At 39.0% G+C, this 17,465-nt stretch overlaps 3 protein-coding genes across 5 annotated transcripts; all 3 read right to left on the reverse strand.

Moving 5' to 3' along the window:
* Positions 1-404: 404 nt before the first annotated feature.
* On the reverse strand, positions 405-8,245 carry irak3 (interleukin-1 receptor-associated kinase 3). 2 transcript variants are annotated; one of them, XM_067490180.1, is made up of 13 exons: positions 7,539-8,245; positions 6,898-7,086; positions 6,119-6,186; positions 5,449-5,497; positions 5,198-5,361; positions 4,733-4,797; positions 4,540-4,654; positions 3,653-3,771; positions 3,089-3,287; positions 2,375-2,437; positions 2,081-2,248; positions 1,630-1,987; positions 405-1,397 (listed from the first exon to the last, which is right to left on the reverse strand). In XM_067490180.1, exons 1-13 carry the CDS (start codon positions 7,639-7,641, stop codon positions 1,276-1,278), a joined length of 1,782 nt encoding a protein of 593 aa, XP_067346281.1. In that variant the 5' UTR covers positions 7,642-8,245; the 3' UTR covers positions 405-1,275. The 2 variants fall into 2 exon arrangements, with proteins under 2 accessions (XP_067346281.1, XP_067346282.1); XM_067490181.1 differs by having other exon boundaries at positions 7,421-7,561.
* A 2,027-nt stretch (positions 8,246-10,272) lies between these two features.
* On the reverse strand, positions 10,273-12,854 carry LOC137106622 (beta-2-microglobulin-like). Of its 2 annotated transcripts, none has more exons than XM_067490184.1 (4): positions 12,670-12,854; positions 11,876-12,148; positions 11,235-11,272; positions 10,273-11,141 (listed from the first exon to the last, which is right to left on the reverse strand). In XM_067490184.1, the coding sequence occupies exons 1-3, from the start codon at positions 12,734-12,736 to the stop codon at positions 11,259-11,261; spliced, it is 354 nt and encodes a 117-aa protein (XP_067346285.1). In that variant the 5' UTR covers positions 12,737-12,854; the 3' UTR covers positions 10,273-11,141; positions 11,235-11,258. The 2 variants fall into 2 exon arrangements, with proteins under 2 accessions (XP_067346285.1, XP_067346284.1); XM_067490183.1 differs by lacking the exon at positions 12,670-12,854 and adding an exon at positions 12,588-12,636.
* Positions 12,855-14,527: 1,673 nt separating this feature from the next.
* On the reverse strand, positions 14,528-16,631 carry LOC137106621 (beta-2-microglobulin-like). The gene is made up of 3 exons (XM_067490182.1): positions 16,473-16,631; positions 15,374-15,646; positions 14,528-14,800 (listed from the first exon to the last, which is right to left on the reverse strand). The coding sequence occupies exons 1-3, from the start codon at positions 16,534-16,536 to the stop codon at positions 14,787-14,789; spliced, it is 351 nt and encodes a 116-aa protein (XP_067346283.1). The 5' UTR covers positions 16,537-16,631; the 3' UTR covers positions 14,528-14,786.
* Between the last annotated feature and the right edge of the window lie 834 nt (positions 16,632-17,465).

The raw sequence follows: 17,465 nt of genomic DNA on the forward strand, positions 1-17,465 counted from the left end.
TCCTTTTGTCCCGTTACCAGGATGTGTCCTCATATCAAATAGAACAGCAGCAGGCATAGAGATATCGCTCTTTAATAGCTAATTATGTTTCATATGAGGATGCTCTCTGTCGTGTCTCTGGTAAGAGGGGTGAAGTTTGACATTTATTAACAAAACGAATTAGGGTCAGGCAGGTTTAGATACTGGGTAGAGAGAATCACACTTTGGGCAGAGATCAAAACCAGGCAAACAGTCCAAGAACACAACATATATACTTTTCATAGCTAGAGATCAGGAGCACAGTCCAGAAATAAATGAAGACCATTTCATATCGTACACATGGGTTTTTGCACCTCGTGATTATAAGAAAATTCCAAGTTGTGTTCACACTGGACCTGAACCATTAAAAACTGAGAAGAAACAAGTTAAGGTAACATGAATGTTTAATAGCACTAAATACATTTTTACATCTGTTCATCAGGGTTCGTGCACAGCAGTCATGTACTTCACAACTATTCCAACAAGTCTTGCTGTGATTTCCTTGATGTCCTTTTAAGTTTTGAAACATTACATAATTTAATAATAAAAAATATGGTTTAATATGATGTTGATGCAGTGAAGGTAGAATTCTGATCATGAGCACTTTATACAGCTTAATGAATCCAAATGTAATTTTTCATGCTCATGTAATTTCATTTTGTTCCATTGCAATTTCTGTTTCTTGTTCCCGGTACTTCTTGTTAACTAAGGTGAAGGAAGTCCCTCAAGTACGCACAGAAGCTTTGTCCTAATTCACAGACCACATTCTTTAAAGGCTGACTTCACCAAATCCTAAACTAAAAGTAGCTTAGATCATTATGTGCAAGATTATGTGCATTGTTGCTGCTGAATATAAAATGTGATGGTCTCAGAGCTCAAGGAATACAATAATACAAATGTTAAAAAAAAAAAAAACAGCTTATGAACATTCTTTAAAAGCTCCTGTTTCAGAAATGACGCATTAAAAACCTGTAAAATAATACTAGTAGCTAAAAGTCTCCCCGTTAAAATAGCAATAACAATTACCCCCACTGCCACTAATGTGTTCTTTTGATAGCTTACATCTTTAAATTATTTATTATTTTAGACAATAACAAATTTCATACGGTAGTATTTGAAGAAGAACAGTTTTAGGTGTGACAGTGTGATGGTTATTGTGTGAGCTGTATTGTCATAATATTAAAAAAAACTTGAGAGGATTCTGTGAGGAACGGCTGTTGTGATACAGTAGCAAAAAAAAAAAAAACGGTCGTACTGTTAGGACTGATGTAGCCCTGTGTCAGACAGCAGTTCCTCTGTGTGAATCAATCCTCTGTCATAAAGACTCAGTTTGTTCTTTAGTTTCTGCTTAGCTCCATTCTCCATTACACCGATGTCACCTGAGACACACAGAAAAACAGCAACTGATTAGTCTAATACATATACATACAGTATATTCCATGTGTAATAAAGAAAAGCGAGTGATTACATTTCTTATTTATATGCTTGAATGTATTCACAAAAGTATTCACCTTTAACTTTAGCCATAGGCTGCATCACCAACTAAATGTCTCATTGAAAAAAAACAAACAAATTCTGTTTTATGTGATGGAAAATCTTAACAAGACTTACTCTGAAGACTGTCAGTGTGGTTAGGGGTGAAGCCGTTGGCTCTGCAATCCTCACAAGCTAGACCACCAGCCTCCACTGGGCAGCTGCACTGCACAGGCCAACTGCTGTACAGGTCTACTTCTGCTTCACACTGAGCAGCCACTGTGTCACTTATATATGTCACCTCTGACTGGCTGCACTCGCAGGGCCCTGCCTGCGCTGGCGGGCCAGGAAGGCTGTGATGCTCATCATGCTCCACAGGTATGGAGGGTAAGGGTGTCTGCTGAACATTAAGAGGGGCTCTATCATCCAGGCTGCGCGGTTGGTCAGCAGGGGGGCAGGTAGGTGGAGGTAGCAGTCGGCTCAAAGCATAAAGCACCTGAGGACAATTGAACACGATCACCAGAGCCCAGTATGCTGAAAGTGAAAGATGCCAAAAGTCATGACATGACAATGGACCTCTAATACTTACATTCTTCATGTCTGGTCTACTGCGGTGGCGGCTAGCAGTGCAGTCCAAGGACAGACCCAGAAGGCCGAGAGCCAGGTCAGTCGGCCACCTACCAGCCGACTTGTCCAAAAACCGCAGACAGGAGTCGACCCCACCACTGTCCTCCACCTCAGTGATGAGCAAATCTCTCTGACAGAGCACAAAAGTGTGTTACAACACCGATCTCCACACTTCCGCACCTACACAATGTATAATATATATAAAAGCCCGAGTCAACCCGACTTTTACACTTCCTGTTGCACCTTGCTGACTTACCAGCTGTGTTTGTTTAGGTACATCCTCAGACACCTTCCGTCCTGTTACTGTTTCCATTATGACCTGAGACAATGATGAAAAAAGTGTGAAGAATAATGACATTTCTTATCTCCATATTACATCCAATACAAACTTTTTTTTATAACCACTGTAGTAAAGTAATCAAAGTATTTATATTACATTGCATTCATCTATGTTAATACTGTACTTTCCAGGGGAAATTACTGCACTACGTTGTTTTTTGACAGTATATTTAGTTTGTAACTAATTATTAAATAAAAGTATTATTCATTTGTCTCTGGGCAGGACACTGAAGCCCCTAACAGCCCATTCCCCCTCCCCAGCTGTGCGGTGCCGGTCCAAGCCCGGTAGAAACTGGGGAGGGTTGTGTCAGGAAGAGCGTCCGGCGTAAAAACTGTGCCAAATAAACATGTGGACAATGATCCGCTGTGGGGACCCTGAACTAACAAGATAAGCCGAAAGGACAACAAAACATTTTTTTTTGTATAATTAAGCTTCAGTGCTTCAGTACTTTATAATGATAATACAATGTTCTATCTGCACAGTGCAAACTGCTATTTTAATAATGTTCTAAGGTAACTTTCTTAGATAATCTTTGTGCATTTTCTATTTGTCCCTATAGTCTGTGGATCCAACAACCCAACACATGAGGACGAAGGTTAGTCTAAGTGTATATGATCCTGTTACAATCACCATTCCAAAGCTGTACACGTCCAGGCTAAAGGACAGTTTGCCATCTCTGATATACTCCTCAGGGAGGTATCCCAGGTTGCTGTGGTGACTCGTATCAAGAGTGATGGTACAGTACTGACTGGCAGAATTAGGGCGTAGACGAGCCAATCCAAAGTCAGACAGCATAGGCTGTAAGTCTTCATCCAAGAGTATGTTTGTACTGTGAAGAGATGCCACACAGACGCTGGGTCAACTTCGGAACTTGAGGCATTTTATTTTATGTACCCTCACAATAACACTATTCAGAGGGTCAAGCATCGAATACTTTATCTATTATCAGGAATATACAATTGAAAATATTGTTTAGATGGGATATAAGAATAATTCATTAACAATAAATTGAATTTAAATGAATACATGTCATATGCCATAACAGCCAAGTTATTTGTTTGCTTATTTATTGCTTCCACACAAAATTCCCCTCAAACATCTGCGTGAGACTTTGCTTTTGGAGCCCTTAAGGACCCGAGCAGGTGTGGGTTTGGACATGTGGATATCTGCGATGTTGAGTTCGGTGGCTTGTACCTGGAGATGTTACCACAGATAACCGGGCAGGGTTTCCCCGTATGGAGGTGATGCAAGGCCTTTGCTATTCCTTTGATGATGTTGAGACGCTCTTGCCAGGACAGAGGGTCCCCCTTATCCTGTACAGTGACAACAAACCTTTTTAAATGTTCTGCAAAAATATGCTATAAATAAATAAATACATACATACATACATTACACATACATAAATTATATATATATAGCTATGTTGTTATCAACAATATAGCAATGGGCTGGTAGTTACCTGCTCCGCATGCTAGTGGGCTCAGTAGGTCATTATCATACCAAATGTCATTTGGTGTGTTTACACACTTATTGTTAAGTCAAGGCAGAAAAGCTTGAAGCTTAAGGTTAGGAAAGGATGAGGCCGTGGGTTCAAAACCAATCTCGACCACAGTAATGGTCAAACGGGACACATCTCATCTCACAGTCCCATCTTTGGTCAAGACTTTTCAAATTAATGTCACACAATGAGTTTTTTAATTACATTTTTAAGTTTTCTTTTTTTCTGCCTTTGTGGTTTTCCCTTTATGTGTTACTGTATGGGATTGATGGGCTCAAACAATATATTAGAATAAATACCCCATTTCCCCCAAATCTCTATTGCATTGTTGTATTGGTATTATTTGCATGTGTGTCAATTGTATTTTTTCTGTTTTGATTTTAGTGTAGTTCCGTCATTTCATGATTTAGGCCTTTGTTGTCTCTGGCTCTGTTGTGTACTTATGGCCCTACTTCTGCAAATTTAAACCACAGTTCACTCATGTACAACACTGACTTCCTGTTTTCTGGGAAGCTGTCCCCTAGCAACTGCTAAGCACAACACCCATTCGCATTGGGGGCAGCACCTAGGATTATAAATCTACCTGATGGTGCAGTCTCTGGAAGAGCGAGCCATTAGGGAGGTAAGGATAGACCAGACAGTAGCGGTCGTCTTCAGAAAAACAGCCCAACAAGTCTAAGATATTTGGATGCTGGTAGCTGTAAAACATCACCAAATAATTATCAAATAACCTCTATTAGAGAAACAGAGAAGGTGTTTTGAGGGCTGACACGTACAAATGATGAATTTCCATTTCTTTTCTGAAGATGTCCCATAACTGCTTCCAGGACGCTGTATTTACCTGGTGAAACAAAGGTGACATTTCAGTTATCTGCTCTCTGTCTGCTGTAGATGAGTGTACAAAACAAAAAGTGTTTTTACATGAGTTTTTTTTTTTTTTTAGTTTAGGAAAATACAACATTTTATTACAGTCAAAGGAATTTCCACCGGAACCAAAGGTAACTGGGCACATGCTGTGGTGCTGTGGTCTTCATCAGTGAGTGTCACTTGTTCTGACTTTGACTATGTTCCCGCATGAGCGGGCGCCCGGCGCAAATTCAATTCCCCTGATGAAGATGTGAAACTGTTGTTGCCAAAAGCGAGTATCAACTGAAAAAAAGCTCTGGAGCTGCTCAAGAGCATGTTTTTTTTTTTTTTACTTCTTTGTTAAGAACATCCCATTATCTGTTGTTGACAATAACCTGTTTAAAAAGCTTTGCTGCCAAGGTTTTATCTCCCATCTGTGCTTTGTAGACGTCAGAAAAGCGGCCTTCTGCAATTCTCGTTTCCTGATGAAAATTCCTGGTTCCCTCTATAACGTCTTGGAAAGTCCATATGGGTGATTGTTTTTCTTCAGCGGGCGTCACTGGAATACAGAGACAGATCGATGACGACTTCAGGCTAAACGTGCCGAGTCAGTTTCCACCAAAATGATGCCGTTCACTTTACTTACCATGATGTGGTGCATGACTTGAGGAACTCACTTCAAGTTGGTGGGAGTCCTGTTTAGAGAAAAAAACACAGGCTTCACTTCTGTAAACCACATTCAAGATGTTCAGTAATATTTACCCAAGTGCTTCTGCACTTTAGTACAATTTCGAGGTAGAATTTCCATTTTATTTCATCCTAATTTAGTGGGAATTATTGTACTTTTAGCTGGCTACACTTTTTCCCACAGCTTTAGTAAATACAGCCAGCTGAGAGATGATAATCTCAGCAGCTTCCAGTACATACAGTGCTTAGAATAAGCTCCACCTTTAACCAGCTGCTGTTTTGGTTTTCCCTCCTAAAAGGTTTAGTTTCACTGTTCTGTGCTTCCACCAACGTTTGTGTCTTCTATTATTTCTACATACAGAGTACTTTTTTTAGAGTAGAAGAAAAATTAAAGGAAACTATAGATTCTTGATCAAACAGACTGAAAAGTTGTTCTCTCCTTTAATCTGTATATGAATTACACTAAACAAGGCCTGAACAATATTATTTATTAACTTTAAATTCAAGAGTGTGTATTTATTGCTACACCTGCAGTAAATGCAGAAATTGGTGCTTACACATTTCTTAGTCACTCATACTGGTTTTTGTAACTCTCTCAATTCTGTGTTCGACAGAGGAACACTTCTTACCTTCACCGCAAATGGTGACATCTGACCCCTGGACTCTGCATGTTGATGACTGGGAGGCGACGCTGACTCTGAAATACAAAAAAAAAAAAAAAAATGTCCAAATGTTACATCCAAGTTCAATTTCTTCCTGATTCGATCTGATTCTAACTGGATCCATAGGGTTTGCTTACATCATATAGGCACCACAAAGAGGAACCAAGAAAGGGAATTTCATTTCCTCTATGTGATAGAATTTTGCCCCAATATGCCCACACACACCCATTCTTTGTCATGGGAACACCACAATAACTGCAACTAAAGCAACATATTACACATTATTCGCAATAACTCGTGTTCATGTAAAATTGGAATTTGTGATTTTTACAACAAAGTCTGCTATTAATAGCTACCTTTTTTTTTTTTTTTTTACAAATGTGAATAAGCATGTGAAATGTCATGTTCTGAAAAATTTAAAGCCCAAACTTTTTAAAGGGGTTTTCAACTTTATCGAATTACTGTATGATAGAAAATGACTAGAAAACATTAGTAAAATGAGTAAAAACGTGGCTGAGAAATCTGGCCGTATTTGATGCCACTATCTTACATCAACCTGTACGTTATGATACATTTATTGCCATGTTGGTGATAACACTACGGATCCCACAAAACCACACATATATCTTAAAATACCTCATGGCAACACAGTGCAAAAAAACAAGCCTGTGTTCTCTCTGAATAAACAATAGATTTTAGATGCGCTCTACAAAAACACAATGCACTGTTAATAGCTTGGAACCGACCTTTAGTGTGACTCTGGAAGAGCTGCAGGGCCCTGTGGTGGCCCATGTCCTGCAGCATGTTGAGCAGGTCCTGCACTGTTGAGTTCTGCTGGGCCCAGGTCCACAGCAGCTCCCTGGTGGGACTCCGACCGGCTGCCTCAATGCGCTCCAACATGCGAATTTCTAACAAGCTCGGGGTTATTCGAACAGCTGGAGGCAGAAGAGAATCACATTAAGCTTCCAGGGGGGGGGGGGGGGGGGGGGACGCAAAGGGTAAAAGTGCGGTGGGTTAACAGTCAGTTAGCCTATGAAGTTAAATATCTGTTATTAAGCACTATTTTCTTACAAAACAACACAGAGAATATAAACCACCAAATCATCGTTTACTGGTTACAGGTAATATTGCGAGAGTTTCGTGACAATTGGTTCTAACTACATTAAGACTGTTGACACATCAAGCGGCTGAAAGTTATCTACTAGAATATCTTCTAGAAATCGCAAATCGCTTCCTGTTATTAACACACACACACACACACACACGTACACAAGCTGCAGAAGACACGTTAATGTTTAAAGCCCCATTTGATCTCCCCATAATGTGTCTTTTCGGTGGGACCCCTCTCTCACGGGGAGCCTCCACAACCAGGACACACGCTCCTCACCCAGGGCGCGCCATCCGAACCTGTCCCCTCCGCTGTCCAGGATTTTACAGAATCTCTCGACGACAACCGGGGGGACGTCGTAAAGAAACGTGGACGGCTCCATCCGAGCAGCGAGCGTCTAACAGGGGGGGAGAGAGAGCTGAGAGCGCGGCGGCGGTGTAGACCAGTGTTACTTAAATACGGAAACTCCCCTAACGGCAGCGAGTCAACACACTGACACCCAAACACGTCACACACACACACACACACACACACACACCGCTTGTTCATACAAGGCCAGACTGGCTTTTTGTAGTTTATCAAGTTCACAACGAAGGTGCAGAACGCGCGTTTACGCTTAGAAACAAAGACTATAGAATTCATATAACTACAGAGATGCAGTTTTACATTCATACACACGTATTTATACATTTTACAACAATGCGTGGGGTCACTGTTTTGCTGCAAAGTAAAGTTTCCCACATGGGTCTTTGGCCTGAGGAATCTTCCGTATGTCCTGGAGTTGTACCCACTCTCCCATTGCTGAAGCATCCACAGATCATCACGGTTCCTCCAGGATTCGTTTTTTTTTTTTTTTTTCATGAGCTCTATGTCGGACACATGATTTGACACCTCAACCTTCGACCTATCAGTCCACAAGACTTTTGTTCCAGTCATTTAAAGTCCAAAGTTTGTGCATCTTGGCCCACTTGCAACCCTAACACGTAATGCAGATAAAGAATTTAATTGTGAAATTGTAAAATTGTGTTTTGCTTCTATCATAGCAATCTTTTGATCAGACTATTGTAGTTTCAAGATGTGTGGTTTGTTTAGACTACAGTTCGTAGTCTATGTGGTTTGATTGTGCGTCAATCTTCTTGTGATGCCTATTACGTTGGGTCTCCACCAGGGGGAGACAGCGCTCCGCTTCTTCATTAAATACACATGGTTGACGGTGAGAGCAGTGTCTGTTTCTTTATACCTTATGAAACCCATGAGTTGGGTTTGCATTCTTTCAATGTAGATTTTTACTAATGTTTCCTTTATACTTTATAAAATGCATGACTAGGTACAAGGCTTACTCGTAGTGTCTGTGCACCCTGGTTTCTCTCTTGCTTTATTCAAGAGCAGAGAGGCAGCTTTTTTTCCAAGGAGGACACTTGTAAGTACTTGTCTTCTTGGGCAGTTGTGCACGGGGGCTTCAGTGTGCACCTTTTAAAGATATATTTAGTTTCTGGTCTATACTTTGTTGAGAATAACTTTCCTTTTTCGTGGCCATTTGGCCATTTTAAGTTCTAATTTACACTAAAAATGACAGGTCACTCTAACTATGGAGAAAGAGCCTAATATAAACTCATCATTGGTTTACTGGACATGAACTTAGTTCAAGATGTTTTAACACATAGGAGGGACATACATGATTAATTTAAGAAGTTCTACAGTTGGATTTCTGGTTGCAAAGCCTTTAAGTTTAACAGTGATTATGTAGCAAATTGTATTTGTTTAGTAAAAGGTCATCTTTGAAATTGGAGATGGTTTATGAATGATAAAAATGTTTCCTGTGTGCTTTGGGGCGACTGCGGTGCAGGAAGGTGGAGCGGTTGTCCACCGATCTTGCAGTTGTTGGTTCAATCTCTGGCTCCTCCGGTCCCATGTCAAAGGGTCCTTGAGCAAGACACTGAACCCCAACCCCGGTGAGTGTTGGCCCAGCCACTTCGAGTACCAATAAGTATCATTTAGGTATTTCATTTTTTTACATTTCAATGTAAACTTGGTGTTCTTGGTGTTTCCAAACTTTTTCTTGCATATAGCTTCAAACAGCTGTTGTGAAAACTTTTGTTCTTTTGGTTGATTTAGACTTATTTCATTTACTGAACTGCTTAGATTAAACTCAAAAATGTGTCAACTTCAGTCAATGGCTATGTTGACGCTGAATCTTGTTTATTTGATACTAATTTGTTAATTCATTGAACATACTTGGTCGTTCTGTAAACAGAACCAGACAGAAAAATACAGTTATTACTTTAAAAAGATGAACTTGTTCCAGTTAAAACCCCTTTGCGTCACAATCAGTATTTCAACATTAGGCTGTTCCAAATTACCTCAATCTGTTGTATAAGGGAAGGGACTGAATTTAACATTTGTGGTTAGTTTTGTTTTTGTTGGAAAAAAAACATCCATGACTTTATATTAGTCATGAACAGCAAAGACAATGAAAGTTTCCACCATAAAACCATTATCTGTAACCACTTATCCTGTTCAGGGTCATGGGGGATTGAGCCTTTCCCAGCTGGAATGGGGCAAGAGGCTGGAGTCAGGTCTCTAGTCTCCATCTTCCACGTCTCTAGTCTATCACAGGGCCAAGAGAGAGAGACATACACAGACTGAAAATTTAGAGTCACTAATTAATTCTGGTTCATTATTCATTATAGTTATTATAATGCACGTAGATAATGTAATTGTAAATATACATTCCAAAAATAAAATATTTAAACTTTTCTACATCCTTGAGCAGGTGTAAAATACCAAACCTCTATACAACAGCCTTAACAACCTTCTCGTAACTTAAGACAGACTAATAATATTAGTCATCAGACACATTTCCTAGTTGCTACGACAGATTTCAGTGCTCATGTATTTCTTTGAAACAGACATTAAAGAAATTAACCTACATGTTGAACTCTTAAGTCCAGCTAAGATCATCTAAAGAAGAGATCTGGTTTCCTCTGATGACAGCAAGCAGACAAACACATGATCAAATTTTCTTCCATATGAGTTTAATCTGAATTCACCATAGGGTATAAAACTCATTTACAGATCAATCCCCAAAGTTTATATCTCAATAAGAAAATCATCAATAGGCTTGGAGTCATTCTGCACTATACATTAAAAAAGGGTAATAGGTAATGTTCACTATATATTTAATAATCTATTATGTGCATAGGAAAATTAAAAAACATTTTAATTTGATTTTACATTAATTAGATGAGAACAAATGAAAAAGTTGTGTAAAGTTCGCAAACAGAAGTACGACACACACAAACACAAAAATGAAGACAATCACCAAAAAAAAAAAGGAAAAAAATTGAACCTCCATTCATATTTTTCTCACAAATAATGAAACAAAAGACAACTCCGCATGATAATAAATCCCTCATGCTCCTTCATTTTGAGAATTAAAGAAGGGGGAACTCATGTGTTGACTTAATTTTGTCTTTAACCTGTATTTCAGATTAAACAAAAGTTAGAATATAACTTTTGAAACATAAAGTTGACATATTACCAATTCTACGTAGCATACACACGTCACACGGTCTTAAACTGGTATGAATACTTTCATATTTGTGATCTTTTAGACAAGGAACAAGGAAGTTGGCAGGTACAGTGAAGCTAATGTGTGCACCACAGCTCGCACAAGGCAAAGTGGGGAGAACAAACCTGGGGGTATTTTGGTGTCCAGCATTTATTTAAATTTTTTTTTTTTTATCATAATTAACCATAAAATCTAAAACATTAGAGCTTGTTGCTGTGGCTTTTTGTGCCCTCCTCACTCCAATGACTTAATAAGGATTTATTGCAACTCTAATCTTCTTAATGTTCAAGGCTGAGCAGGTCTGTGGATAGCTAACAAAGAAAAGAAAAATGCTTGGTCACAAAAACAGTTATTTTAATAATTGCTGAAATATAAATGACACTGACAAGGAATGTGAGACCTACCTGGAGCAAGGCGGAGCCGGTGACTTAGAAATCTGATTCTGTGGAGAGAAATAAAAACATGTTGAGAAGCTGTTCTTTCAAACATCTCACATATGGAAAAGTTTATACACTGTAAATGTGGATTGTCTCATAGAATAAAATTATGTACTAGTATTTCGTACGTGGTATGTAGTATGTACTGCTCTATCGCAAAGATGCCACCGTGTGGAGTAGTTTCCAGTACTTAGTTAAAGAATTTGATTTTTTTTCTTTTTGTTCCGTTTAAATTAAAACTAAACAGCAGTGTGGTAAATTCAGACTCAACGCTCCCACATAATATCCATGTACATCTTTTTGATAACTTAACAATTGCAATCATGCGAATAAAAAATAGACAATATCTGAGGAAACTATTGTTAGAAACTCACAAATACATTCAGCATTGTTACAGTAATTAATTGAAGAGCAATTAAAAAGTGTTTATTTGTAGTCAAAACATGAACATGTTGGGGGAGATATAAAGAGAAAATTATAAATGATCATAAATGATATATATATGTGATCCAGTATATTAATATCTAGTCCAACCTTACTTAATGATGACAATGTTGTAACTTGTTAGAACAGCAGACAAAGAGACAAACACAGGGACGGAAACATACCCCAAATGTAAGTGTGGGTCTTCTTCAAGTGAGTCACCCTGCAAGCAAGCTGATCTCCTTCCTTTGGGGTGATGGACACGTGCTTGGTCAGGTGGTAGTGCCAGCTTTCCTCAAAGGCCAGGTCAGTCTGGGTGGCTCCAGGTATCACCTTGCCGTTATTGAGCAGATCAATCTGAATTTCTGGGGGGTAGAAGTCGGTCGCATGACAGATGAAGACGTTGCTTTTGCCAAACTCTCCTGGTAGACGAGTGTACACCTGAACCTTCGGTGGTGCTGCAAAGGAAGAGAAAACCTTTCACATATCTACAGAAAGAAATTCATGACAATATGATGAGAACAGCACATTTTATTGCAGAATTCACTGACGCGTATTTCATAAACTAATAAACCACAAGGTTATGCTGTAGTATTATGTACCAAATTGATCATAACATTTCAAAATATATACACCATTCTGGTCTTGTGGGCTTTTTGTTGGACAATGTGGTTTCACGTCATTGTTTCATTTACAGTTAACACGTCATGGCGTCTTTGAAATGAACTTTAAGAACGACAAGGTTTTGCTGTTCTCTTTATTGGCATTCGTCTCTTAAATGTTTCAACGTTTCCCCTTACTTCATTTCCTTTCGCTTCTTAAAAGATTCCTTGCGATAATTCCTAATTTGCGTAGAAGTTGACGATAAAGTGTTGGGTACATTTGCTGTAGCCATACCTGGCATTTCAGGGCCTTTCCGACGCAGCGCCATTTGTAAAATGATCGTCAATAATATTTACATGTACAGAAGATCACTTACATTCCGTCCCTGCTGACAGGTCGAGGAAGAGCAGACCGAGAAGAACCGCACAGACAAGTCCCTTCATGATTTCACCTCCAAAAACTGCGTTTACACTTGAAAAAGTTGTTATATTATTTGAGATTAGAGTTGATCGGACTCGCGACACTAACCGAAAGTAAAAATGTCTTGTGAACGACAAAACAGGAACGTTTCCTCGTCACCAAAGGGGCGGTGTCTAGCAGCTGCAGCAAATCCGCCCTCCTGAACCAGTTCGGCGTTTCTTGGTGACACTAAAGCAGCCTACCGAATGGTGTGGACCAGTAGAAAACGAGGAGGAGCTGTTGCTACGTAGCCGACGCGCCGACATGTTGCCCCGTGTTGCGCAGTTTCGTTAAAACGGCGCCATGTTTACGCGAGCGTCCCGTGACTTCCGCGTAGCCGTTTTTTGTTGTTTATCAGCCGGCGCTGTTTTTCTGTTTAACACACGAACATTAAATATTAAAATTGTGTTAGCAATGCTGTGTCTGCAGTAATATAACACGTTTCCGAAGGGTTTATGCTAAAAAGCTATAAAGTGTCTCTCTTCTTAACACATGAATCAAACTGATATAGACCTGAACATCGTACGGTGCTGCACTAACCTTATTTAACACATCTGGACTAGAGTTGAACATTCATGTTTTCAAATTTAATAGTTTTTTTTTTTTGTCTTTAGGCTTTTCCCGTGAGTTCAGGGTCGCCACAGCGGATCATTGTCCGCATGTTGGTTTTTACGTTGGATGCCCTTCCTGACGCAACTCTCCCCAATTTCTATTTATTTGTAGTATAAAATACCTTTTAACTGTAACTTAGATTGATGGCCTCTATAAATCTATTTACTTTGTGAATACACATTTTACAGCACATATTTAGTACTTTAATGTGAAAAAATATGAGGCACTTTTATGCAAGTACTTGCACCTTTACTATGTGATTGATCTATTTCTGCCAGCCCTGTCCTTTAGTAAAATAGTATTTTTAATGTGATTTACATCTTTTTGTACTTTCGGCTTAACCTGTGAGTTCAGGGTCACCACAGCGGATCATTTGTACCATGTATAAAATTTCCATCTTATACATGAAGAAGCTATTGTACCAACATGAAAATCTGGGTGACTGAATGAAATGAACACACTTTACACACTTTGAGTTGTTTGTCCGCAGTAGAGAAATATGTCATAACAATCCATATCTTTGATTAAAAAAAAACTACTTGTAGAGCTTGGTGTTTAAAAATTGAGGACAGCAGTGGATTTTTAAATGGTATTTATTTAGCAGATGGATTTAACAAATTCCATAAATAAAAAGTAAAATTTTACAATAAATCTGCCGTATTCATTATTAATCCATTACAAATCAAAAGCCTAATTTAGGTTAAAAACAAAATTAAAAACAGTTTTCTAATTAAACAGGTTGTGTACACATATCACAGATAGAAAAAAGAAATGTCATTCCATATAAAAGGCTGAAAAGCAACACACCCCTAAATTACAAATAAGTGAAGACCTGCAGCCCCTGCATTCACATGGTAAAATAGTGAATGAACATATACAGTCTCCTTAAAGAGGCGCCACACCCTAGTCAAATTTAGTAATTTCTGTCAGGTTAGAAAAAAGTTTTGTTCAGCTATTGTTCAGTTTTGCAGCCTATTATGTTTGAAGTAACGATCGTTTTTTTGTAGTAAGTTTGTTTTAAAGTGCCAATTACTTCTGATCATCTTTATATCACAACACAATAGCTTTCTACAATTACCGGACATGTCTCAATCTGTGGATTTGTCTCTGAGCAAGGCAATATTTGCTTAGCTCCTCAAATCATTTTTTAAAGATACCTTGGATAAAATTTCTAGTTAGGAACCTAGTGTGTAGTGCCGCTTTAATGTGATGTATAATGTGAAATTTCAGTTTGTGAGTATAATAGTAAGAGGTTTTATATTGATTGGAGATGGGAGAAATAAATCGAGTTGTAGCTGAGGCCTTAACATCTGGTGTCACTAGGGACAATGACATCACACCATCATACGGCAGACAACAACGAAGGTGCTTCTGCTTTGGCAATACAGCCATTCCTGGTGTGAAGTGGATCTCTGACGACGGTTACATGTTTGGCTCTGTAAAAGAAAAGAAAAATGCATACATTTTTATCCATGTCAAATAATACTTTTCAATTAACCACTAATTGATTCTCTAACTGCATGAACACATTTCCTGTTATATGTGAGTGCATTTTTTTCAAGTGTTGTTGGATATTTAGGTTTTCAAGACTTAATTTCTGTAATTGTCTACCACTGTGAATTTTGCTGCTGCCTGCATGTAGATACGTTTTAAAAAACATATTTTCTATTAATGAATAGATCAAAATACCCCCCCCCCCCCCACCACCACCACTTTGCCTCGATTTCACGCATGTTTACACACATGTTGCACCTTTTTCTGTACAAGTGAAGTTCTTTCATAAACACAGTTTGTGTAGATTTTGTTCTCGTGCATCATTAGACATTACACTTAGATGCGTATTGTGACCATCTCTAATCGAACAGTGTTTCAACCCACCTCTCTAGGACACACTATGTGACTAGAGTGATCACAGTAGTCAAGCTGTAATTAAAAGGCATGGTTTGTATTCTAATGGAGGGTTTGGTTATAAGAACCACCCCCACACACACATATACAGACTAACTCACCCCAGACATAATCTTTAACAGTTTGTCCATGAGTGACCCTGCAGATGAACTTGTCTCCCTTCTCGGGTCTGAAGTTCACACTTCTGGTCAGAACAAAGTGCCAGTCGTCTTTAAAGGCCAGGTCAGTCTGTTTGGCACCAGGGATTTCTACGTCATTCTTCAGCAACTGGATTTTGATGTCAGGGGGGTGGAATTTGCTCGCATGGCAGATAAATGTGTTGTCCTTCCCATACTCTCCTGGGTCCCGGCTGTACACCTGAACCTTGGGTGGACCTACGGCAACAAAAAGAGGGAAAGGATGTCAAACTATCATGAGCCACACAAGTATTTTACGTAATGAAAGCACAAACGTCAGCGTGCATCCACAGAACGCCCATGGGAGATTTTGAAGACCATCACCAAATTGGTGGAAATGAGGAAAGCTGCTGCTTTCTTAGCATAGACCCACACACTGTAATGAAACCAGGACGGAAGCTGTTTGTGCAACAGCTTCTTTTCACAGACTTCTTTGGCTGTAGAAAGTTGCAGAAATGCGTCCCGGTCCAACCTTTTTTAGACAACAAAACTGTGTTTATAACTTTTCCATGTCATTAGAAAGAATTGTTTCACTGAGAATGTGGACATTCACTCTCTGGAGCTTGGATTAGATCCTTACACAAAGCATTATGTGTGTGACTAAGAGAAGCCAGTGGAGGGAGTAGCAGAGACAGTTTGGCGTTTTTACGAGAAATCGAAACCAAATCCAAAGGGGAATTCCACCTAAATAAAATCACCACGAACATGTTTTTATAATTTTTATCTTTTACATTTGGCTCTTATATGAGCTGCTTTGGCTTTCTAACACACCACCAGTAGTTTATCATAGATCCATTACACTTTATAGCCTCTACTGTGTCGGTGGACTATCACCAAACCACGGCCTAATAAATACAGTTTACTGTAACAGAATTTTGACTTAGAGAATTTGACTTTGTTATATTGACAGCGATATTTTCCTACTCGTAGCCATCTAAGAGAAAAATAAACTGGACTTAAGATGTAGTTTATTGTGTAGTTTTCTTCAGTAAAGTGGTTTGGGTAAATCAAAAATCGTACTTACTGTATTTGGCCTCCACTGAGAAGTAGACAGCAAGCAGAGCTGCCATCCACAGAAGAAGCTTCATGTTCGGTTTTTTTGTTTTTTTCTTCACTCAGCAAAAAGCAGCGTACGGTTTCTTGTCTGCGTTGAAATAAAGTGAAAGCATGGAGCAGCATAGAATTAACCAACAGCGCAACCAACGCCCACTGTGTGACGTCCAGCCAATCAGTAATTTCTGTTACACTGTTACCAGGTAAAATTAGACCAAATAGGTTTGGTTTATTATGGACAGGGACGTTTATGGAAACTCCCCGAAGATAAACATTAACCATCTTTTTGGAGCCACAAAAGGCAGAAAACATGTCAACATGAGGCTCAGACCCACAAAGCAGCAAGGATCAAACTGGACCCCACAGATTTGGAGTAAAACTATAAGATACCATGGACAGCCGCCACTTTTTCTCTTCCCCTCAGCTTCTGTTCTTTATTTTCTCATCTATTTTCTCACCTTTCTTCCTTGGCCTCCAGTGTTCGTTATGTGTCTACACATGCTGTAAAAATCATGTGGTACATGCGTTACGTTTTTAATGGGCACGAATGTTCAAGTTAATTTTTCTACATTTAAAAGTGCCTATTTTGGCTGTATGGGTTTTATCTATTAGAGTATGAAATATGAACCACATCGTTGGAATGTAACGAAACTGCACAACTCTAGTTAACAGCAATCTAACAGGAATCTAATCTTCTGGTCTTTATCTTATAAATAGAACAACCTACTCTGCAGCCCTGATTAAAGTCTACCCTAAGACCTACACACTGGGTTTTTACTTGCCCAAATTACAAAGATGAACGAGTGACAATATGAGGACAAGAATTTTTAGAAAGTCTCATTGGGCAAAGTGCAAACTGAGCATGGAAACTCGTTCTATCTGGTTTTCTTGATGCGTCCTATCTTGCATCTATGGTTTTGGTTTTCCCCCACAACGAATTAATCATTCCCAAGACAAACACAAT

The sequence above is a fragment of the Channa argus genome, chromosome 21 (assembly GCF_033026475.1).
Source record: "Channa argus isolate prfri chromosome 21, Channa argus male v1.0, whole genome shotgun sequence".
Classification (NCBI taxonomy): domain Eukaryota; kingdom Metazoa; phylum Chordata; class Actinopteri; order Anabantiformes; family Channidae; genus Channa; species Channa argus.